The sequence below is a fragment of the Mytilus edulis genome, chromosome 6, assembly GCF_963676685.1.
Source record: "Mytilus edulis chromosome 6, xbMytEdul2.2, whole genome shotgun sequence".
Classification (NCBI taxonomy): domain Eukaryota; kingdom Metazoa; phylum Mollusca; class Bivalvia; order Mytilida; family Mytilidae; genus Mytilus; species Mytilus edulis.
Genome location: NC_092349.1, coordinates 64,928,368 through 64,953,052, shown reverse-complemented (window position 1 = coordinate 64,953,052; position 24,685 = coordinate 64,928,368). Strand labels below are relative to the sequence as shown.

General features: G+C 31.6%; 2 protein-coding genes across 3 annotated transcripts in view; both read right to left on the bottom strand.

Moving 5' to 3' along the window:
• LOC139528964 (transient receptor potential cation channel subfamily M member-like 2) overlaps positions 1 to 6,163 on the bottom strand; it is a 42,595-nt gene extending 36,432 nt beyond the window's left edge. Inside the window, exon 1 of the mRNA XM_071325209.1 lies at positions 5,938 to 6,163. The gene's annotated coding sequence lies outside the window, so the exon portion shown is untranslated. The remainder of the gene's footprint in view (positions 1 to 5,937) is intronic.
• Positions 6,164 to 13,416: 7,253 nt separating this feature from the next.
• The window catches only part of LOC139528118 (transient receptor potential cation channel subfamily M member 8-like), a 57,310-nt gene continuing 46,041 nt past the window's right edge, over positions 13,417 to 24,685 (bottom strand). For both annotated transcript variants that reach the window (XM_071323946.1, XM_071323947.1), the window contains exons 24-26: positions 19,852 to 19,984; positions 19,039 to 19,210; positions 13,417 to 17,753 (exon numbers count right to left, since the gene is read on the bottom strand). In XM_071323946.1, the coding sequence (XP_071180047.1) occupies positions 17,064 to 17,753; positions 19,039 to 19,210; positions 19,852 to 19,984 (995 nt within the window). In that variant the 3' untranslated portion in view covers positions 13,417 to 17,063. The remainder of the gene's footprint in view (positions 17,754 to 19,038; positions 19,211 to 19,851; positions 19,985 to 24,685) is intronic.

Sequence of the window (24,685 nt, the reverse complement as noted above, 5' to 3'; positions counted from 1 at the left end):
TGTTACTGGTATGGACAGTTGTTTTTTCGTCCAGTAGTGTATGATGTTAATGCTTTAATTGCTGTAAAACAACTGTGAACACAAACTTGATGAAGAATGATGTTTCGTGTTTTGATTTCTGTATTATCACGTTCTCGTTTTAACACCTTTTTACTTGAATGACAAGTTTATTTATTATTCATAGAGAAGCTGTTAGACTTTATACATATTGATGGATACATTACCTGCCACAAGCCTTCATATCCATTTATTCTAGAAAGAAACGAAAATCAAGATACTAAGAACGATATAAAAAGACATCCGGAAGTTTATTATGCTGCTAAGCGCTGTTTGGTTGATATAGGGGAGATAAAAGTAATATTAAAGATTGTGATCAACGTCAATCAGAATTGAAAACAAAATCATTGTATTATTTATGTGTTTCATAAATAAAATAGAATATAAGACCAGTGAAAAAGAAAAACTATTTGCTAGGTACATGTTCTGATGTTTAGGTGTATGCCCCATAAATAAATAAAAGTGAGAACGGAAATGGGGAATGTGTCAAAGAGACAACAGCCCAACAATAAAGCAGACAACAGCTGTTTTTCTATAATTTGTTCTCATTTGCGAAATTAGTTAAACATATGTTTTTATATGTTAGTGTATAGAAAAACAAGAGACATATAATACATTGTCCCAATAGTCATAATTTCGTTGCGTTGTATCATTAACTTTTGTCCTTATTTTTTGAATAATGTGCAGTGAACAATGAAATTCCTTATTTATTTTATAATTGATTAGTACAAAATTTTATCTTGTTTAAGGGACTTTATACAAGTGTGTACATGTTGTTTAATGAAATAATATTTTATATGTTTATAGATGAATTGAAATGAAATTTGAACTCCTGAAATGGAGGTTATAGACATTTAATATTTTTCGTTTATGGATATCAATAAACAAACCTGTATAACTAATTGATGCAACACACAAAAATATAAAACAAACATCCTGACCAAACAACAATTTCATGGCAGAAAAATCCTCATGGAAAACATAAATAGATTTTTCAGCGACAGTGTTTCACAACTAAATGTTTTTGTGGACAGAATTTCACAGTGTTATACTGTTGTGGACAGTATTTTTAAATGAAATAATGTCCAGAATGTGTCGACAAAGGTTCGTTGACCTCTATTTCAAAATGAAACCATGGACAATATTTTATATGAAATTTTGTCCGACGAAAAATCTTTCATATGGTCCCTTTTATTAAGCTCATCGTTTATAACTTCTTCTACAACACATACCAAGTGTGATGAACAAGTAAACCTTACTAATTTTAGTAAATAATTTCATTTGAGTAGAATCATTTACATAGTACATATGTCCTTACAATATCGTCTATGACAAGAACATGCGAACCGGCGAATAAACTTACTTTGTATATTGATGAATATAGCATAAGTCAAGGCCATTCTCTATTGTCTCATTTATTTAAGTATTTTACTTGAGAGAGAACCACCTCAGGTCATTTGGTTTTGTACTAGAATTTTTTCAAAAAAATGAATACATGCTAAAGTGTTCTACAGTCAAATTATGAATGGGTTGACAAGTTGGAGTACTCTTTTAAGTTACTTTCACCTCTCTTTGACAGGCACTAATTTCTTATTTGTCTAAACCCCACTTTAATCGTGTTGGTGATGTGTTTGTTTTTCTTCAAATTTAGTCGGTTTCAAAAAAATAGTATGAATGTTATGTGCATAAAGTCCGAAAAACAAAAATCTATGACGTACAATAGGTGGTAATGGTTTGCTTGATGACGATTCTTGTGTGTCGATTTGAGCACTTGTTGAATATCATAAGTAAAAAGGATAACATCTTTTTTTTTTTGTATTGTGTTTTGTATTACTTTAAATACACTCATCAAATATACCAAAATTGAAATTTTACATCTACAAAAGACTCCATCAGTTACGCTAGAATAAAAAAAATGTTAAAAGGGCCAAATAAAATACCAAATGAAGAGCATTAAGGACCACACATGTCCTAGAAGAATTTCCAAATACAGCTAAGCTAATCTCTCCAGGAGTTAGAAAAGCCTTAGTATTTCAAAAATTCTAAGTTGTGTAAACAGATCATTTATAAATATGAACATATTAATGATAACTCATGTCAAACCAACACTGACTGCTTGGCTAGTGATATCCTTGTGGAATTAAAATTCCATCTGCTGTGGAATCGACACAGTGGTTGTAAATAAGCTCATCATAGATACCAGGATTGAAATTTTATATTTGCGCAAGACGCGCGTTTCGTCTACAAAATACTAATCAACGAAAAAGGCGAGTTCTACTTGTCCTTCGAAAGCTCCCATATAAATCTCACTGAGAGGTGAATGCTTATTGATTTTCTTGAATTCTGAAAATACCATTCGGAAACATTTGTAAAAGATTTCCTGGAGAGACTTAGCGGAAACATTTGGTAAAAGATTTCATTAAACTTTTAGATTTTTTGTCGAATTTGGCAGAACATCATTCAGGCGTTATTTTGATTTCTTTAAACAATCTATAGAATTGACGTTTGGATCACTCATTGTAATATGTGTGACATGTATAAACCCACGTTTAAACTCTTATTGAGGTAAGAAATATGTAATACATTTTATCATTTGCATAAACGGATACGTAATTCGATATAGTAATACATTAAAGTTATTTAACTAAAGTATTATAAACTATTTGAAAAGAGAATTTCTTCTTAATACAAAATAAAATTGAACAAATTATTACAAATGTTTAAACACATCTATTTTTCATATTTATCGTTGCTATCGAATTATAAAATGTCAGAAATTTTGTTTTATTCTTAACATTTTACTTTATATCTATATCTTTAAAAAAAGGTTTAAACTATCACCCTCTCAATTTAACTTTTGTAGACATATATCTCCTCCGTCTTTGTATTAAATATATTGAATGAGTATTGATTGATCAAATATATTTGAACCGAAAGGGATATAGTGCAAAATGTTTAAAGCAGTTTTTTCAGATTTTCTCATGGTAAAATAACATGTATCAAAAATCGCAATCGTCATCGTCCTTGTAGTAGTAATAGCATAGATATTCCCATGAATTGACTCTTTATTTTTAGTGCCTATTGGTCATATCATTCTACAAGTACTTATACGTGCTTAGATTTCAAATATGTGAATTTAAAGTTAATCCATAAAAGTGTCTTCCACGAATCAAATATAATTTCGTTGTCGTTTTCATCTTGTTTTGAGACATTATCGTAGTAAAAAAAAAAAACAAAATGTGTTTAAAAGCAATTATTCATGATTTTTATTTTTCGTGCAATGTTTTTGCAATTTGGATTTCACGTGTTTCCGTATTCATATCCCCCTTTTTTCCCCTTCATTCATGTGGTTTGAAAAGGATAGGCTGTCAGAAAATTGATATTTTCACATTCCGATGAAGTATTTTTCTGTTGAATACCTGGAAGTCAAGAATATCTAACAATCGATCATGTAAATCATAACGTACTTGGAATATATAGTAAATATTTTGAATTCTACTTAGATTTAAATACAATAATGAATCAGATCATTTATATAAAATAGATATCGAGTTAGTGGATTTTTTTCAGTCCGATATTTATGTACACCTTAATGATCCAAAGTATCAACATTAACTCTCATTTCAAAAAAATACGTGATAAAACATTCCATTAATCTAGTATATTTAAATAGTTTATGAAATGCCGTTTCAAAATTTCAAAGCGCTATATATGGATACGATTATTTCTTTGTTCTCTGTCATGCAAAACTATTTATAGGATTTTGTAGATCTTATATTATATTATTATATAACATACGATTTTGTAGTAAAATAGAATACATTAAGTTTTCTTTAACTTAATAATAAAATTTTAGAATTTAAAAGCGTTTCGAAATAAGACACTCTCTACAAAAAAATATTTACCTTTAAAATATTTTGTCAATCATATTACCTGAAATGAGAGAACTATATTATATCTAAATAAATCTTTATAAATTGAATTTTAAAGTTTGATCCTGCATTTATTGACAAGGTCAACATGGCAATTTGAAGAGTTTACCACATTGGATTTAAAATACATTTATCTGCAGGAAGGATAATACCCTTCTCCTAAACATTGTTATATAAGTCAGTCGAAAATCGAGTTAATCCTAAAACTTAAATAATATTTGTTCCTCCAAAGAAGAAATATCTTTCTTCTGATTGATATGTAGTTGTTTCAGAAGATACTTAGATATGTTTGATTCAGAAATTCGATTCCATAGCTACATGAAAAAAACACTTGATTAATAAACTCATCATAGATACCAGGATAAATATTGTGTACACCAGACGTTCTTTTCTTTTACATAAGAGAGGCAAAAGATACCAAAGAGACATTAAAACTCAAAAGTCGTGCGAAAATCGTTTTTTTTCTGGATGAACCTTCATTGGGGACTCTCAAACCTAAATATTTAAAAGCGAGGGAAGTGTAAATCGACAGACATGTTAGGAACTACATGACAAAAAAGAACACAAATAAAGTCTACTTACTTGGCGGAAATTCGACTTTAACTTCACAAAAATATTTTTAATTAGAAACGGGAAATTTTAGAAAGTAGGTTTTAGTTCATGTCAATACTGGTTACTCAGGGGACTTATATACCAACAGCAGAGGTATCGATACACCTCTAGTAAATAAATAAACACATCATGAATTCGTGCATATGGAGTTCTTTTCTTATTCACTTCACACCTAAAATTTAAAAAGCCATGAATATGACAAAACTTTAGGAGATGTGTGACCTAAGAGACATTTAGAGAACAGCCAAATTCGTGAAGTATCAAATGGCTTTAATGTTTCTTAATCATTTCTCAACTCATTGACTTTATTTCGGCTAATTTTTTTTCAAATTCTTTCAATCTTTAAAATCCCGTACCAGAATTTTATTCCTATAGATATAGGAAAATGTGGTATGAGTGCCAATGAGACAACTATCCATATTCAAGTTCTACTAGTATGTTGAATATCATTACAGGATATTACTGATGTTGTTACATATTAACAAATGTCTAATGATTGTCGAAAAATCTGTTATTTTGACGAACTTAAAGAGAGGGTAAAGCCATACATAGAATAACATACAAGTAATACTAGATGTGCATGTTGTTGTCGTCACAAATAAGAAACAATATGATACAGGATCTCCGAATTCCGTTGAAAAGAATCGCGTTAAAGTGAACAAAGAAATTATCGTATCCATATTGCATTTGGAAACCTTGAAATGTTATTTTCAAAAACTATTTTAACTTATCGATTGTAAATGTACAAGATAAACTATTTAAATATACTCGTACAATGAATGTTTTATAACTTCATTTTTTAAAATGAAAGTTAATGGTGGCATTTCGGATAAGAAACGATTTGGTTGCACGCACTAGAACTGAAAAAAAGAATCCACCTACTCATAACAGATTGCTTTATAAATGAAGATATACAAATAGCGATATGATATATAGTATTTTATTTTATTCTGAGTTTATGTAAAATTGCCATCAAAAGAGACAACCTTTAAATACTAAGGAGGATTGGGAGGAGAAGATCTTTATTAATTCATTCTTTCATTTTAGACACTATTTCTCTACTCTTTAGTTTTTATACCCCTTTTTCTATATTAAGTAAGCTACCCCCGCATTCTCTTTTCTTTATTGTGTTTTTCTATTTTTCAAAATTCTTAATTGCATTGACATATTTTGTCTATCGTTGCCTTTTTTTTTTTGCACTTTGTGTCTATTGTTATACATTTTGTAAACCTAATCCAGACCTCATAGCAGTACACAATAAACTATTGAAAAATCAAAACTTTATGCATTACTATCGCCTTGTTTATGTATAATTTCTAATTTTAAATATACATACCCTCTAGCAGTTTGTAATCCCTTTTGCGAGACAAACTTCAGACATCGCCTCTTTGATTTATGCCAGGGATATGAAAACCCTTTTTAACGTCCCACATAGAACATGTATAAACTAAGATTAAGAGCAAATCAATTTCGATAGACAAGATTCACTACCCAAGGCATTATTATCTCAAGTTTAAACAAATGAAGGTGTAGGATATATTTAAATGTCCTCGCTTCAGTCTATTATGTGGGTCGCTGATTTATAAAAATAGCAGTGAACACAATTTATATATATAGAGAGATTTTAATCTGCATAAAAAGGAATCAAGCGATTTATATACCCTGTTACAATTTGCAAAATTATCCGATATACATGAGGGTAGTAATGCCCTTCAAACGGTCATTTTCGGTTACCGTTAGAGTCAAATTGGTTAAACTTTTACCGTGATTCGTCAACATTTCCTGATCGCGATTCGTCAGAGGTCTCTACTAATTTTCTTCTTTTTTTGGAAACAAATTAAGGTGATTCGTCAAAATCATTCGGGGTTTGTTTTTTTTTTTCTCTAAAAGACTGTGTCATGAGGTACCCTCATTACGACCTTCATACATGCATATCAGAATGCAATGATATTCTGGACGATAAATTTACAATAAAATTGCCAGTGGCAGCTAATAATGTTAATAAAAAGGTAAAATTATCTTTAAGGTATTCGAACACGTAATAAAAAAAACAAGTTCCTTGCGAATGGCCATATCCATCTGGTGTAATTGTTAGAACATTTCGGAAGTTGTATTTGTTTTTACTGCATAGCGTATTTTTATTTACAATAATCGGAAACTGATTCAACCTTCGATGATAAAATTAAATTGGTGTCCCTATCGATTTCAGTAACAACTGTATTTACTTTACAACATACCATCTGGCAATTTGGTGTTCACATAAAGCTAGTGTGGCTTACTCGTTATCAAGTATGTTTATAGTACAAGCAAACAATTCCTGACAATCTATCCTTTTTCACAAAATATGACCCCAGAGTATTTTAACCGGTAGGAGGTATTGTGATAACAGTCGTTGACTACATGCCCTGATTAGGTGTTTTTTTTTTTTCAGACGGCTCATACACAAAAAAGATAAACTTTGAAAAAACGATACAAGGTAAATATTTTGCCCCAAAACACCTAGTTATCATTTAATATAAGACTTAATAGCTCATAACAGGTCTTTTGACAAAGTTTAAGCAGATTCTTGATTTTCTTTCTTTTGATTTGAGACCAAAATAATACCAATGCAAACATAAGTTAAAAGTCCGAGTCAGCCTTTTCTTGCCATATTTCATGAATAAAATATTTTGAAAAGGAGCTCAATGACCTATCAGTTTTTTTTAGCTTATTCTGATCCATAACTAATACCCTTCCAGCTTATAGTATCAATTTTAAATTATTGATTTATTTACTTTCACCTTAGATCACCTACGTACATCCTTAAGCAACGGTTACCACTCACCTTAATGCTCATGGACGTAGATGGTGTTTTTTTTCGATTCGACAAAGGGGCCTACCTCTGCGGCCGATCGGTCTACGTATTTACTATTGTAAGCACTAGCCAGTCAACAGTACTGAGGTTGTGAGTTCGAACCCCGCTTGTGTGGGTGCACTTGACTTCAATCTCAATTGACTAGGATTGTCAGTTTTCCTATCGATGGTCGGAGGTTTGTCTCCGGGCACTCCAGCTTTCTCCACAAATAGAAATTGGCCGCCACGAAATACCCCAAAAGCAGTGCTTAAAAGTGGCGTTAAAACATAAAATATCAAATAGAATCAACCGATTTGACAAGTTTCAATAGACAAGGATGTAAACATTTACAGGTTCCCAAACGGCGTTTATAAAGATAAAATCAAAAAATTTGGAAGGGCTTGACGCATCAGAAAGACACGAAGCCAAAAACAATTAACTCATAAAGATCGAGGCATCCTTGCGAGAAAACAAACTTTGGTTTTCCAACTTTAAATGCAACAATTTACTTTGATTTAGTATAGGGTCATTTGCCATTTTGTTTAGTTGCTATGTTTTGTTTTATGAACTGTTGTTTTACCATAGTTTCATTTTTGTTTACATTTTTTTGCCATGGTTTTGTCGGTCTGAATGTCCCTTCCGTATGATCCGTTTTTCGTTGATAAAAAGGGGGCTGAATTCCAAGTATTCTTAATAATTCCAAATTTTCATATTGTACAGGACCAGCTATGTTATATGGAGTGAGACGTGGAAAGGTTGGTAAAAATAGACAATACATGAGATCCACAGTGTCATTAACCTCGGTACATGATTACAGAATTTAACCAACCTTGTATCTCTGACGAATACATGAAATTATATTCAACAGCCATTGAAGACCAGTTACAAAATAGACTGAAGTAAAGTGTAAACTTTATCTTTATCAAATGACTAGTTCAGATACGCTGTAAATCTTACCACTGAAATTCTTGTCGTGAAAGAAGATTTTAGGAAACTCGTCGCGTCTGAATACAATTTGACGGACAAATTATTCAAAGAAAACGGTCGGACGACAGATTTTCCGAGTAACTGGTTAGTCAAGACTATCAATGTGACAACACTTATATACATAATAACATTATAATATGAACATTTCCAATTTGTGGAACCAGGTTATATATCTAACATCTACTTTATAGTAAAACCAGTATATTAAAGGATCATCATAATCTATGCGTCCTGAACATAATATAAAATAATAACTCTAGGATCTAAGGGGACAAAAATCCCTAAAAGAAAATACAATTTATACAAGACAGCTATTATAAAATCAATCTATTACACACAATAATCGTATATAGCAATAATCTGAGCTCACTTTTCAAAGCGTCGTCATAGATCAATTGTCTTTTTTTACCTCTAAAAATTGATGTATTTCCTCGGATTTAATTTGTTTGTTTCACCCGGATTTTTTTTCGTTTATTCTATTTATTAAAATCGAACAGTTGTATACTGCGGTTGCCTTTATAAATGACTAAAAAGTATGGTCACTTTTAAAAAATTTGTTACTCTCCCTTTCTACATCCAAACTGCAGATTCAAAACATTAAGGGGCCTCGGTGACCGAGTGGTCTAAGTAGTTACTACTGTAATCACCAGCCAGTCAACACTGAGGTTGTTTGTTCGAACCCCGCACGTGCGGGTGCACTAGACTCCAATCTTAACTAACTAGGATTGTCAGTTTTCCTATCGAAGGTCGGCAGTACCGGGCACTCCGGCATCCTCCACCAATAAAAACTGGCCGCCACGAAATAGCCCGAACGGGGGTCTTAAAATTGGCGTTAAAACACCAAAAATCTAATCAAATCAATCAAAACATATATTCTCAGATTCATAAACATACTAACTTACTTCTATCATATATGGAACCTATGGATATACTTACCTACAAACGAATATAATTGTATAGCATGCACTGCATATTATGCTTTTCACAGAAGAAGATAAAACAGTACCTATTTCTTGTTTACTAGTGCATACACTTCATTTTCATAGTACAGAACAATAAACAGTTATTGGCAAATAAGTCAGTCGTTATCGCTTGTTGATGTGGTTCATATACTAAGTGTTTCTTGGTTTTTTTTTATATGGACTAGACCGTTGATTTTCCCGTTTGAATGGTTGTGGTGCCGTTTATATCTTGCTGTTCGGTGTGAGTCAAGGCTTCGTGTCGAAGGCCGTACAATGACCTATAATTGTTTACTTTTACAAACTGTGACTTGGATGGAGAGCTGTTTCAATAGCACTCATACCACATCTTCTTATGTCTATTAACCCTGCCACATTCTGTATGTATGTGTCTGTCCCAAGTCAGGAGTATGTGATGGGCCATTCCAGTTAATGTCTGCTAAAGGGGGATGGATGGTCCTTTCTGAGTGGTGTAAAATTTATACATATTAAGGGATGTATTTTGGGTTGTTTTCATCTGACAAGTACAATCATACCCAAAAACTTCTATGAGTCTTGCAGCAGTAAACAGTTTGTTTCCCATGAAAGCCCATTCACACAATATGTACAGAAACTATATCTGATAGGTCTTTTAATTTTCATATCTGATAGGTAGTTTTTCATGATGTTTTTTTCTGATACATATGAACAAAATTCTCCCCATCTATCCCCACCTGTCAGAAATTAACTGGAATGGCCCAATTCTGTAGTTGTCGCTAAATTTGTTGCTGTATTACATATTTGTTTTCGATCGTTTGTTGTACCTAAATAATTCTGTCGGTTTTCTCGTTTGAATTGTTTTCTGTTTGTTTTTGTTATTTTAGGCCTTTTATAGCTGAATATTTGGTATGGGCTTTGTTCGTTGTTAAAGGCCATAATATCAACTATAGTTGGTAATTTATGTGTCTTTTTGTCTCTTGTGAAGAATTCCCTCAGTGGCAATCCTTCCACATCTTTATCATATCAAAAGACATCGTTGTCCGATATCAGAATGGGAAAATGCATGACAATTTTATCATCTTTTAATACCTGCTAAAAATCTTTAATATGTAACTTACCATATATAAATAAAGTAGCCCCCAATTATTAGAGGAATTTTAAAATATGAATACGTCAGGGAGTATTAACGTTCACTATACATAATGTCTATATAAAAGTTTCACTTTGTGAAGTTTGAATAAAATATACATGTCAAATATCTATGTCTCAAATTTTAGAGAATTAACCACCTTCACTTCTCTTCCAAAATTCGGGGGGTGTCCAGAATGACCAATAAGAACTGAATATAAAGGTAAACAAGGTATGACAATGAATATACCTATAAGTTGAACTGGAAGATACTGTAACAACTTTTGCTAAAACAATATGACTACTTAGAATTTTCATTCAATTTATAGGGGCATTAGCTGTCAAATTCATGTTCACCTATTTGGCTCTATCTCTCATATTTGATTTACCAAAACGTATATCTCAATTATAAAAAGATAAAATAAAAAAAAATTACGATGCATAGGCTCCTATATAATTTACTCTATATGCCATCTAATTAACCATTAAGGTGACATCAGAAGACTGCCGATTGTCATATAACAAAATGTATGCATAAATATAGTTATACTGCAATCAGCTATTTTACTAGACAGATAAAGCTATACGTATAAACGTTACCTTTATACGTCAATGACCTCAACTAACCTATTAGCCAAGCCTACTTACCGGAACTACTGTATTTCATCAACAACGTCACGTCACAACCATGGCAACGTGTAGTAACAATGGTCAAACTTTTATGAATTTAAACTTGTTATATCATCAAATTAGTAATTTTTATACCAAGTTTATTAATGTTAATAATTAAGTTAATTTTTCACTTCTAATTCCTCAAAATGTCAATGTCTAACTGCCTGGACTACGCTCAAAGAGAAATACCCAAAAATGGTACCCCAAGAGGGAAATTTCACAAACACTTCTTTTTTTTTACAATATTTGTTACATATTTTTTTTATTTTTTATTTTTTATTTTTTATCGATTTCAGTATATTGAGTTTACATAAAATATCAGCCACGAAGTATGTATCATTACTATCTGTGAATAGTTAAGTATCATTGGACGTCACACTTAACTCCAAATCGAACAAATGAGCTAAATCTAAAAGAACATACAAGACTAACAAACGCCAGCGGTTGATGACTTATGACCGGCGCAAAAAATGCGGCGGGGTTACACATGTTTTGTGATATCCCAACCCTCCCCTTAACCTCTCGCCTATGTAGAATAAACAAACACAAGGCAATACACAAAGTTAAAGTCAGCTTAACAGTGTGTTGTATTGTTACACCACTGCATGTCCAAGGTTAGAGGAGGGCTGGAATCCCGCTAACATATTTAACTCCGCCACATTCTGTATGTATTTGCCAGTCCCAAGTCAGGCGCCTGCAATTTCTCATTTATGCTGTTATTTTTCTCCTTTGAATTGTTTTCCACTTGTTATCTTGTGGCCTTTTATAGCTGACTAGTATTTCGTCTTATATTTGCTCATTGTTGAAAACCATACGATGGCCTATAGTTGTAAATTTCTGAGTCATTTGGTCTGTTGTGAAGAATCTTAAAATATCTTTTTTTATATGTTATTATCAAAAGTAATCCGAGTCCAAAGTCAGAATAGGGAAGTGCATGACAATTCTATATTCGTTTTTAAAAGCCAAAATTCAAGGGATCGTCAGCCTTGGAATCGTACAAACTATTTGGGAACATAATGATTCTTTTATATGGTACTCTCATATAATGAATATGAAAGAAATAACCTGACCATGTTATAATCTATTTATCACATATTTAAGTTCTGCATAACAGAGGGGACAAAATCCAACATTTTATCACAAAATTGTCGTTAAGGATGCAATGACGTCCCGTCATTAAGGATCAGAGCACAATAACCAATAACCTCTTTTTTGCCCCTGGCAATTTTGAAGTTATGACATATTCGAAACCCGACGTATTCGGGACAAATATGTTATAATACGGTAACTACCTGTTCCTTTTGTATAATGATGCTGAAAAAAATCTTTGTCAACCCAATCGTATCTTCATGTAGAACCCTTTAGTCTTTGTTTTTAAGATACAAAGAGGGTTTATAGATGTTATGATCATATACAATGTCAAATGTTATATGGTCATCGTGTTTAGTTCCACACACAACCCCTCCCCCACCCCACCCCACCTCCCGACAGTTGGGATGACATAAGCTTTGCCTTTTGCAGTACTTTACAATTGATAAGATATTCCCGTGCTTTCAATTCCTATCATGCTTTTCTTGATAGAAGGTTGTTGCTCACAAGGAAGCTATTAAATCTATTAAATCAAAACTTCCAAATGGTGAAGTTGAAATCATCTCTTCGTAAATTTTACGGACGCCATCACGAGCTGGTTGACCGTTATGGAATAACCCTTTAGTCTTTGTTTTTAAGATACAATGAGGGTTTATAGATGTTATGATCATAGATAATGTCAGATGTTATATGGTCACCGTGTTTTGTTTTCCCCCAGACAATTGGGATGACATAAGCTTTGCCTTGTACAGTACTTTACAAGTGGAGTACATGTTATTAAGTATCCTACTTTAACACTCCAGTTATTGGAAACCATATATAACAAAAGAGGAGTGAAATATACCAGAGGGACAGTTAAACTCATAGATCTCCATGGATAAAAAATAAAAAGACAAACAGACAAATAATAGTACACAAGACACAACATAGAAAACTAAAGACTAAGCAACAAGATCCAAAAAAAAACTGGGGGTGGTCGCAGGTGCTCTGGAAGGTTAAGCAGATCCTGCTCCACATGTGGCATCCGTCGTGTTGCACATGTTATTACACACTCGGTTAATAGTCTAATGCGGTCGGTCACATTCGGGAAAATAATAAATTCAGGCAAGCATAACAAAATATTTGGTACCGTCTTAAATTCACATGCAGAAATAATCAAAGACTCCCATTTCTTACTACATTTTATTTTTTAAAAAATGGACGGATCATGTGTTTGACACAACGAAGCCATGTATGATTTATAAATTCAGTTCTAAGAACAACTCATACAAATATTGATATGAACGTTAATATAAGAATATCAAAATAACAAGTTATCAAATAGATATATCACAATTAAAATCATAGCATGTCATTTATGGAAATAAATAAAAGTCGTAAATACATGTAACAAAACAAATATGCGAATGTGTAAAATGTAAAATTTTGTAATTTATGAGTAAAACTTTACATAATATCATCAATGCAAAATGATATCCATTATGAATTTGACTGATTGTGAAAATTGCTTTTTTTAAAGAAATATAAAGGTGATACACATTGATTGACTCATCTACTTCAAAGTATGAGGAAAACTGGAAAATTAAACCATGTTTTACTGTACATGTAAAGTGGAACTATTTTTTTTTTGATTTAGTAAAACATTTCATAGCATCATAATATTGTATAGGTTACTATGAAATGAATCTGTCTAAAATCCAAACAACATAACTATGAGTTCACAAATTATTGTGAGGTTACGGTTAATTCAAATAATTAGGTTTCACAATAATAAAAAGTAGCATTCATTATATCAGGAGTGAATTCCCTAAACAATTGAAAATAATGGATTCACACATGTACAAGAGAGTTGAAATATGTCATACAGAAATTGGGCCGAATATTCCATAGGAATTAGTCATACTTAAATTGCATCACAATGAATTTAACAGCATAATGAAAATACAACTACTGAAGTGATGCCATCTAGTCAAATAAGCTGATATCCTACTGAGCAACTATTAAAAAATATATATAAAACAATAAGCTTAAATATTTATTTTTGAAAATAAAAAGAACATCTGAAATGTGAAATCATTTGCCTTTTCATACATTTGTTGTAAGAGTCTATACAAAACATGAAAAGGCAATTGACCTCTTAAAGAATCACAAAACAAGGAAATACAAAAAATCAACATGAAATTTTTACATAACATGAAAATACAATCAACATATATAGTATCACAAAGAATGGATATTATACAATTAAAACTTTACTTGTTTAAATGCCACTGTCTGAATGTATTACTTTGGCACAAGCAGGTATAAAAAAAGAAGAATATTCACGAAAACAGCTACCTTCAATAAAAATATATAAAAGTTTTGTTTGATTGTCAAGATTGTTAACAGCTTCTACTATCAGTATAAAAAAATCGTCTTAATTTACATAATGATCATTTTAGAATTAAAAACTATAATGTAACACTATGAATTCTATTTACACTTTGCCTCTGCCTGGAAAATCTAAAAGTACATTAATTTTGCAAAATTTAGAAGTGGTAGTGCTCCTTTAAAAATTGGGACTTGATGGTATTTATGTCTTTTAGTTGAAAAGAGAGTTTGTTTTAACAGAATCTGTAATGCAAATCTTTTATTAAAGATGAAAATAGGTATTAAGAAAATGTCAAGTGAATGAATATTTGTGTTGTTATTTCTTTTATCCAGCATATTTATGTAATGTAAATATTATGCATTTGTCTGATGAACATAAATCTTTATTAAAAAATTCAAAAACGTACTTTCATACTACTTCAACCTGAAATGACATCCCATTGATCAAAACATTTATTGTAAAGTGTGATTTTAAGTATGCATATGATGCAAATTTGTTATTCTGCTATCTTTATTTGACTCAGTTGTTAGTAGTTTTAAATTTACTACTTGTTAAAGATGAGTGATAGTTGAAGCCTTGAAATAAACATTTAGGAAAAATTCAAACTATTTTTTACTGCTTTATATGACAACTTTAGATCATAAGTAAATTACAAAAGTGCATTGAATGAATGTGTGATAGCCTTAAAAATGGCGAACAAAAATTACTAAGTGTTGTGGTTAAAGACATAAGGGATCTAATTGAGTAAAAATATATTTAACATAAAATTTCTAAGATATAAATGTTATCAGTCATTTTAATCTGTGACTGACTATGGATGAAAATAAATACATATAGTTATACTGTTGATTTAATATTATATATGGGTTACTTATAAACCAAGAATTTACTATTTTCAACAAAAAACACATGTGATATGAGTCCATAGTAAAATGTCTTAACCATTTTGCTGCCTACCAGTCATAACTGGTGTATTTTAGAATACTGGATATAAAAAATAACAAACATATTAAAAACATACAAACCAGCATAAATCATTTTTTTAATTATATGTTTTACACATGGCACTGATATGCATAAAAAAACTAGAACTATTTTGATTATAAATCTTGACCCCAAGGTATAATTTGAATATTTTCTTTTTATAGACGGAAAACATGTATAAAATTCACACAGGAATTAAACAAAAATGTCAAATTAAAAAAACAATATGCATACAAACAATATCTGTTATAAATGTTAGTTATCTTACATACAAAATGATTAAAGAGTTTCACCAGCTTAGTTTAACAATTCATAAAAACTTCCTCCAAAAACTTGATTTCTACTAAACTGGTTTCTATAAGTGACATACAAAAATGTACAGGTTAATGTAATACACTATTTAAAACAAATTGATTGAAGTATCACAATTAATGATTTAAAGTTTCAGTTTAAGACCAAAATAATAATTTTATCTAATACAACTGACCTAGCAAAAACAGATCCAGGGTCTGAGAAAAGAGGTGTGTAAATTAGCAGAATTGGTAATAAAAGATTTGAAGGGGTTTACCCAAAAAGCCACTCGTCGGAATCCCCCATTCCGCAAAAATCTTTGAATCACAGCTATTTCTAAATAAAACGGTGAAAAAAACGAAAAAAACTTTGATGGTACTACATTTGAAGAGAAAGATAAAACAATCAATGTATGTCAATACAATGAATGTGATATGTCAGAATTGAAATGAGACGAAAATATCTGAAAACAAAATATGGCATCCAACAATAAAAATTGCCTTGGGATGTACTTTGTTACCCGCTTTGGATTGAATTCAATTCATAACTGGTTTGACTTACCAATTTACACTATTATACCAAAATTTAATATTTATCAATTAGCGTCAGTTATATTCGACTCTAAATCTTCACAGATTTGTCTTATATTGCGTGGATTACACATGCAGATTACTTATTTTTTTATTATGAAATTTCTCCAGTTTAAACAAGTACTTTTTAAAAGATGATTTGAGGCAAGGTTAATTAACGGAATAATAAGTACCTTAAACCAAGACTTTTGCATTTATAAAACAAATACGTGCCCGTAGTAAACCATCCCTTAACCAGCACTATCCTGTAAAAGTTTAGATATACATGAAATAGCACAAATTATAAAAAGTTGACATCAGAATGAACATGTAAACTATATATTGGAATCTGAAAATGTCTTAGACTACTACCCATGTCTCTTTGAAAGGACAATTTAATATTCACAAATAAAGGGTCTGGATATGGGGAAGAGGGTCTTGTATAATTTTCTCTGTTTATAGCCAATTTTGCCCATTACCCTCCAATGTGTATTTTTTTGGCCAATATTTTTTTTATATTCTGTACAAAAAAATCGAAAGTGATTGTAACAACATTATGACCACACTAGGGCCACTGACACACATATAATTTTGGCACCATTAATTAGAGTCACTGTCATTTTGACGCGACCTTTTCTTTCTCAACTTTTGGCGTATTTTTGAACCTCTGAATTTCTGATCTTCTTCAGAAAAAGAATCTTGTGGTTGACTTCTACTCCTTCTACTCCTTCTTTTCTTTTTTGCTTTATTAAAATTGTTTAAATCTGAATTATCATCGGAGTCATGTTGGATGTTCATACGAAGCGATCTTGATGGTTTCTCATCATCACTATCTGAATCCATTGTCCAATTTTTTGACGGTGATTTGCGTCTTGGGGAAATAGGTAACAAGGAAGGAGCCATAGCATACTGTTCATCCGATTGGTTTTCTTCCAATAAATCAGCAACTTTTTTCTCTGCTTCTGGTTTCTGTATATCTTTGTCTATATTGAGCAATTTGTCTTCGTCATCTTTAGCCTTTAACATTTTTTCTCCATCATCTCTAGACGTGAACAGTTTGTCTTCATCATCATCAGCCTTAAACAATTTGTCTTTATCATTTTTAGCCTTAAACAGTTTGTCATCATCATCTTTAGTCTTAAACAATTTGTCTTTATCATCTTTAGCCTTAAACAACATGTCTTTGTTATCTTTAGCTTTCAACAATTTGACTTCATCATCTTTAGCCTTCTTCTTTTTCTTCTTTCTGGGTTTCTTTTCTCTTTTGTCTTCCTCTTCTTTGTCTGTTGGCTAAAAAAGAAACATTGGCAAGTGAATTAGGAGTTTCTACATTTAATCTTTAAATCTCGTAAAAAGTGTACATTTTTGGGTGGTTTAAAATAATATCATGCTTCTTCCGATAGTGTCAATAAACATACATTTGAGAATTATAATGGGGAACGTGTCAAAGAGACAATAACTCAATAAAAAGAGCAGATAAAAGCTCAAGACCACCTATGAGTATTCAACACAGCAAGAAAATTCCCGCACCCGGAGGCGGGCTGCAGGTGGACACTTAACAAAAATGTCTACTAGTTCAATGAAAATTGACGTGAAACTAATTTCGAAAGTATATACACGAACTCAAATTCAACAAAAGTACAAGACTACAAAGAGACAAGAGGCTTCTGACCTGGGTTATGCGCACACATGCAGCGGGGTTAAAATAGTTTGAGAAATCTCTAGCCTCTCCATATTCCATTAGCCATTGTAGAACAAACAAAAACCCAGCATTACGCACAGTAAAACTAAGTATAAAGGAAGTCCAAGTTCGATGTCAGAATAGAAAACAGAAGAAAATGCAAAATGGCAATGATACATTAATTAACAAAGGACTGCCACATGTAGCAGAGAGTGTCATGCCAGACCTTAAAAAAACTATATAGATTTTAACTGTTATCTAGCAAGGAGTTCCACCTGCATAAGTAACAAACAATTGCTTGTGGATGTTAATTCCATATGCAACAGTTACATGAAAATATCATTAACTATATCAACTTTATAAATGAAGGTTAAGGTTTTTTCTTGTAAAAGTTCTGTAAGAATATTTTAAACATTAACATTGCCAATTTCTATATCCTCCTTTTTCTGCATGAAAAACTTGACCACTTGACGTTAAGGAAGCAGCAATCAATCAATACTACTTCATTCAAAACAATGTATAACAAGGATCTTTGGATTCGGGATTCGAGCGTCACTGATGAGTCTTTTGTAGACGAAACGCGCGTCTGGCGAATATATAAAATTTAGTCCTGGTATCTATGATGAGTTTATTTACTATCAAGTCAATAGAGCAATACAAATTTATACGTTAAAAATTTCTTTGAAAGTGAGTTATTTTCATTTGTTATGAAAAATTGTTTTTTTCTCTGAACTTAAACCAATTCAGCTCATCTTGTATTTAACCAAGATACCATCCCTCGTTGTTTGACTGTTAAGAAGTATCCTAATATTTCTGTTGAAATAACATTATTATGTGAAATGACATATCAACAGTAGTTTAACTTCTCTCAAAACTTGTATTAAAAATGATTACCACTGTCTCCTTTATAGATCCTTTTTTCGATATCTGTCTGTGGAGAGTAGCCTCCCCTGCTGTATTTGGTCTATATAAACTTTCAAATCCTGCCTTGGAAGTTTCTCGGTTTACTGTTGCTTGTTCATCATCTAAAAATTCCTCTTTTATCATCTTATACAACTCATCAATTCTGTACAAAAAAATTCAATAAAATTTAATATCATATTGTTCTTACTCAAAAGTCTTCTTTTCCTCATTCAACGGAGTAATACTAACAGGAGCAACATGATAGGTGTCACATCTTGAGCACGATCTACTCTCCTTTCCGGAGCACATGAGATCCTTCCCGGTTGTTTCGTGTAGTCCTTAGTTCCTATATTATGTTATGTGTACATTATTATTTTTTTTTTTGCCTTGGCATTGTCAGTTTCTTTTTAATTCTAAATTTGAATATCCAATTGGTATCTGTAGCCTCTCTTTTAATATACATCAGTTAAACAGCTTCAAAACCAATCAAAAGCTTAAGGGTAAATAAATAATTTGAATTTCAACTTTAAATTCTTCACTGGTTGATTAAAATTAACAATATTATAATTTATTCTCCAAATCATTCACATTTCTTACTGATTAATTACAAAAGTTAATTTGTCCATATGTTACATTTTCTGTATGTGTTTTTTTTTAGACCATTGGCTTAAAGCAACGACATTTTGACTCTAGTTGTGTCATTGGCAATCGAACCACGTCTACTTATTTTCATGAAAATAAGCCAACATTTCTGAATATTTCATCTAATTGCATGACAGACTGCTGGATATTTGGTCTTCTTACCTTTTCTGCATACTAAGGTTACTAATTTCTGTGGAACTTTTAGCATCAGCTTTCTTTTTCCTCAAGTAGTTAGATAATTGTTCTTTCTCAAACAGCTGTAAATATTCTAAATGGCGAGAACCATATTGCCGACCTGAAAAAAAAATGGGTAACAATTTAAACACTGTTATGACTGTCTCCTTTAGACAAGTATGGGTTTCTTTAATCTCTTGGTGTCTGTTGTCTGTTTACTGTTGCTTTTTTTTCTCTTCATAAACTTCCAGGTTAATTACAATCAAAATTGTCCAAAATTATTCTTAGATAATACAGTAAGAATATAGCGTGTGTTATATCTTGATAACTGTGATAGGCATGACAATTCAGTCCAGGACAAATAAACGATCAGAATAGCAAGTTCTATCTACTGTCCATGTTTACTAAGATTCAAAGGGAAAATATGTAGCTTTATCATAAAAATGAACACTGAAAATGAGGATAAATATGTCGATGAAAAATTTCTAGTTGTTTGGCCCAAACTCCAGCTAAAAACTTTCAAATCTACAGTTGTGACTTGGCAACTCTGCCACAATCTTATTATCACGGAGTAATTGCACTTAAATCAAATGTAAACAAATTTTTGCCATATTGGGCATGAGAACTTAAAAATCAAGAGAGAAAGAGTAAAAATCAAAATGTTATAAACAAGACAAATAAATCTACAAATGAATTGATATAGCAAAAATAGCCAGCCAAGCTCCTTAATGGGTTTATTCCCTTAGAATGATATGTTTTACAATTTTGGGGAATTTTTAGCTATAATCATGAAAACTGCAATAGATAGAAACTTCAAAAGACAAATGATCAACGTTAATTTAACGTGCCCTTAAATGATGATTTTGGCTTTTTTTTGCTATTTTTTTACCTGATATTTTGAAGAGTATAATTTAAACTTTAAACAGCAAAAAGGAGCAGTAGCACAAGATCTTCAAATAAGTCTGTCATGAATTTAGTTTTATTAAAAGTAGATTATAGCCTACATATTTTATACACCAACATTCTTGTTGCATAATCAGCATTGTATCAATTTCATGCAAAAATGTCTGGTTACCAATACTAAGCACTCAGTCAGGCTTTGTGGTGCCTCTGTTTATTTAGGACCCTGATTTTTCATACTGTAATTATTTTAATTAAAAGTTTTGGAAATTATTTTACATTCAGCAGAACATCTTAATCATGAAAAGCTCTGATTCCTTGTATGACTTTGGCTATAATCTTTTGCCATTTTTGGTTTATAAGCTCTTCTTATTTTTAATTAGCTTTCGATTTTCATATTTTCAGATATTTTGACCTCGAACATTACCGACGAGACATTCATTGTCGAAATGAGCACAGTGTGCATAAAACCTGATACAATTTAACTTATTAAATAATCAATGCATGCATTTATCATTAAAATTTCTAATGGTCAGACCAAAATGAAAGAATAAATATTGCAATCACAAGAAAAGTTGCAAGCAAATATATATGTCGTCAAATGTCAGAATGCGAGATTTTAGTATTGCAATGCTCACCCAGTCGTATAACTAGCAATATTGAAAAAAACAATAATTTCTGAATTTAAAGCATTTCTAATCTATTTTTATCAATGATTCTAATTTATCACATTTATTCTACAAATTTTGTCTAATGACACACTTAATTAAAAGTAATTAAATACTTCGTATAGTATAATTTAAAAGTAAATAAACCAAACTCTGAGGAAAATTCAAAACGAAAATTCCCTGATCACATGACAAAATAGAATGCTCAAAAACACATTAAACGCCTGGATAACAACCTTTTTTTTCAGAATACAAACAACAAATATCCAGAATTGTGAAATTGTGAAATTGATCCATAAAAAAAAATAATATAATATGAAAGCACTCAACATTCGAAAACTGCATTAGTTGCATTCATTTCAATGTCAGTTACATATTTATGTTAATAAGCTTGAATTATTGAAACATTTCTTGTCAATATCAGCCGTGAGTCACAGTGTCTAACATTGTTATCAAACGGTAAAACATAGAGGCAAAATAGATCAAAAGGATATTCAAACTCATTTTATTAGTCAAAATAACAACGACATAGTAAGAAAACAGATAAAAACAACATTATACTAAACACAATATAAAAAACTTAGACTGCGCAACACGAACACCCTCCAAAAACCATTGCTAACAGGAAAGCAGACACACTCAATTAGTTCTGTTTATCGTACTCATTCTTGTCTTCTTTATTTAAAAATTATTCTTTCGCTTAATAGTCCTACCTTCATGATAAGTTCTACATTAATATTGTGACTAGACTGAAAAGTTCTATTCTAATGCCAAAAAGCATTGATACAAGAATTACAGAGTGACTGAGCAGAGTAGAATTAAAGACAAGTAATATAAATAAAGGAAACAGTAGTATATCGCTGTTCAAAACTCATAAATCTATAGACAAATAAAAGACGTTTTAAATATATGTTCACAAAATATTCTGCAAACTTACACTGTTAGCATGTGGTTCCTTCCACGAGAGATGTTGAAATTCAAAGGTGTTAAAAAGGCATTCAAATACATTATAAACTCATTGAAACTCACATGAAGCATTCAGAAAAGTAAACACATTGCAGCAGCTAATTAAAATTTCCACACAATCACTGTGTGAGACATTATGATGTTGTTTATAAGTCCAGATCAAAGTTATTCAGTTGGATCAGCATATTTAATGCCACAAAGTCATGCATTTTCAATGATGAAAAATGAAATATGAATATGAAATTTAGGATTATGGACTAAGTAGCCAACACATGATACTGTTTTTCATATTACCAGAAATAAGCTTACCCTCTGAAAATTAGAAACAAAACTTAAGGCCTATCCTGGCTATTGGCCAATAAAAATATAGCAACAATATATAATTTTTAATTTTCTAATATTGATAATGACTTTTTTTTTCATTTGCTCACTTGTGTTAATTTTTCACGAGTTGCTGTTACTTTCATATATATATCATAGCCAATCTTAACTGACTAACACATGCTATACTTATTGTTTCTTTAAGATTGTAAGGTTGGACACCAAAGGAAATTTTTTTGAGTTAAAGGTTGGACGACAAATACAAATATGTCACAAAGGAAAATAAACGTATGTTGTTTGCTACAGTTTGAATGTTAGTTATATGCTTTAAATATTTTCACAAAAGTTTATGTTTAAAATGTCCGTAGCTTCTTTTATGTTGATCCTATTAAAAAGTATAAGATAAATGATAAATGACTTATCTTTAACATCTGAAGTTGTGACTATAAGTGTACTAATATTTATTAAGTATTTCACATGTTCATTCGTCATGTTTGAGGACACTAATTTTGTTTAACTAAATGAACTGTTAGACCCAATGTTTTTTATGTTTTAAAAATGGTGTAAACAATATCTTATTTTGAAAATAACAGCACTCATAAAACAAATATATAATGACTAAAGATTTTTAAATGTTTTCTTAATGTGTTTTTTAAGGTCACATCATAAAGAACAGAAATAAAGCAAGGGTACCCATAAACTTGGACGTGTGGTGAATTCCTATTTATTTTCTGTAATACAGTATATAATAAAATGGAAACACGAACATAAAAAACGCTGATTTTTTAACAATGAAATGTCAGATAACTGTTACATTGAATTCGATCACATCTATTCAGTATTGTTCATTTTTCTTTCCAGATACACCCGGTGGTATTCAAGGCACCAATACTTTTAACCCAAAGAAAAAGAAAAGAGGATGTTTCTGTTCGAACGTTCTAGCTCAAGATTAGCAATATTCCGAGTTATAAACGGGCATAATAAATAAATGATCAAAGTTTGGGTCACACATTCAGGATTTTTATTGCCGTCCTTAACATGACCATTCCCGATTAAAATTAATTAAAAGTCTGATCAAGATCCTATGAATCGTGGATGGAAATTCAACCTTTAATTAGAATTTGTAAACAAAATAATTTAATCACGACAACAATCATATATTATTCAGGAAGCGTCGATATTCAACCGTTTCCAAGCGAATTTATCCCGATAATCCCGTTTTAAATCCGCTTCTAATCCGATTTGTATCTTTCGTCAGGTAACATTCGCCCGAGTCTATCACGACTGCGTCCCGATTCTACCGAATGTAATCCGACAGAGATCAGATAGTGACAAAACAGAGAATCGACGCTGACGGCAGTTATCCATTCGAAAACTGTCGGCATACTCGGGATGATCAGGTACTGTCGGAACGTAGTCCTATCGCAAACGGCTTTGTCTGGTTTCAGTCGTATTGTATTCTGTAATTGTCGGGACTCTGACGTGGGTATCATTGACGAATTTAGAATCAATAACGGGACTGTGTCAGAACGGTTTCGGCAAAAACGGTTCGCAGTCGACAGGATCTGGATGCAATCTGGACTCAATCGGCAGAAAAACAGCAATGAAAAATTTCTCCAGATCATTCCCGTTCCACAGGACACCGTCCCGAATACACAGAACATTGTTAGGAATTCGATCCGATACAGCAGAATCTGTCACGACATAGGCACGATTGTAATTCGACTAGACAAAATCGGCTGAGTTACGGGACGCACCTAACTGACGGGGTGCTTTGCCGAACTATTCGGACCCTTCCCGACCAGTAGGAATCTGTTACGAACTTAAACAACTGCGTTCAGACAATAATAGGACATTCCAGATAATTGAGATACTAATCCTACTTTTTCACTTTTCATGTCGTATCGCTTTCTGATCTCAAACGGGAGCAATAATCGGCAATGTATAAACCCCGCATTACTGCACGA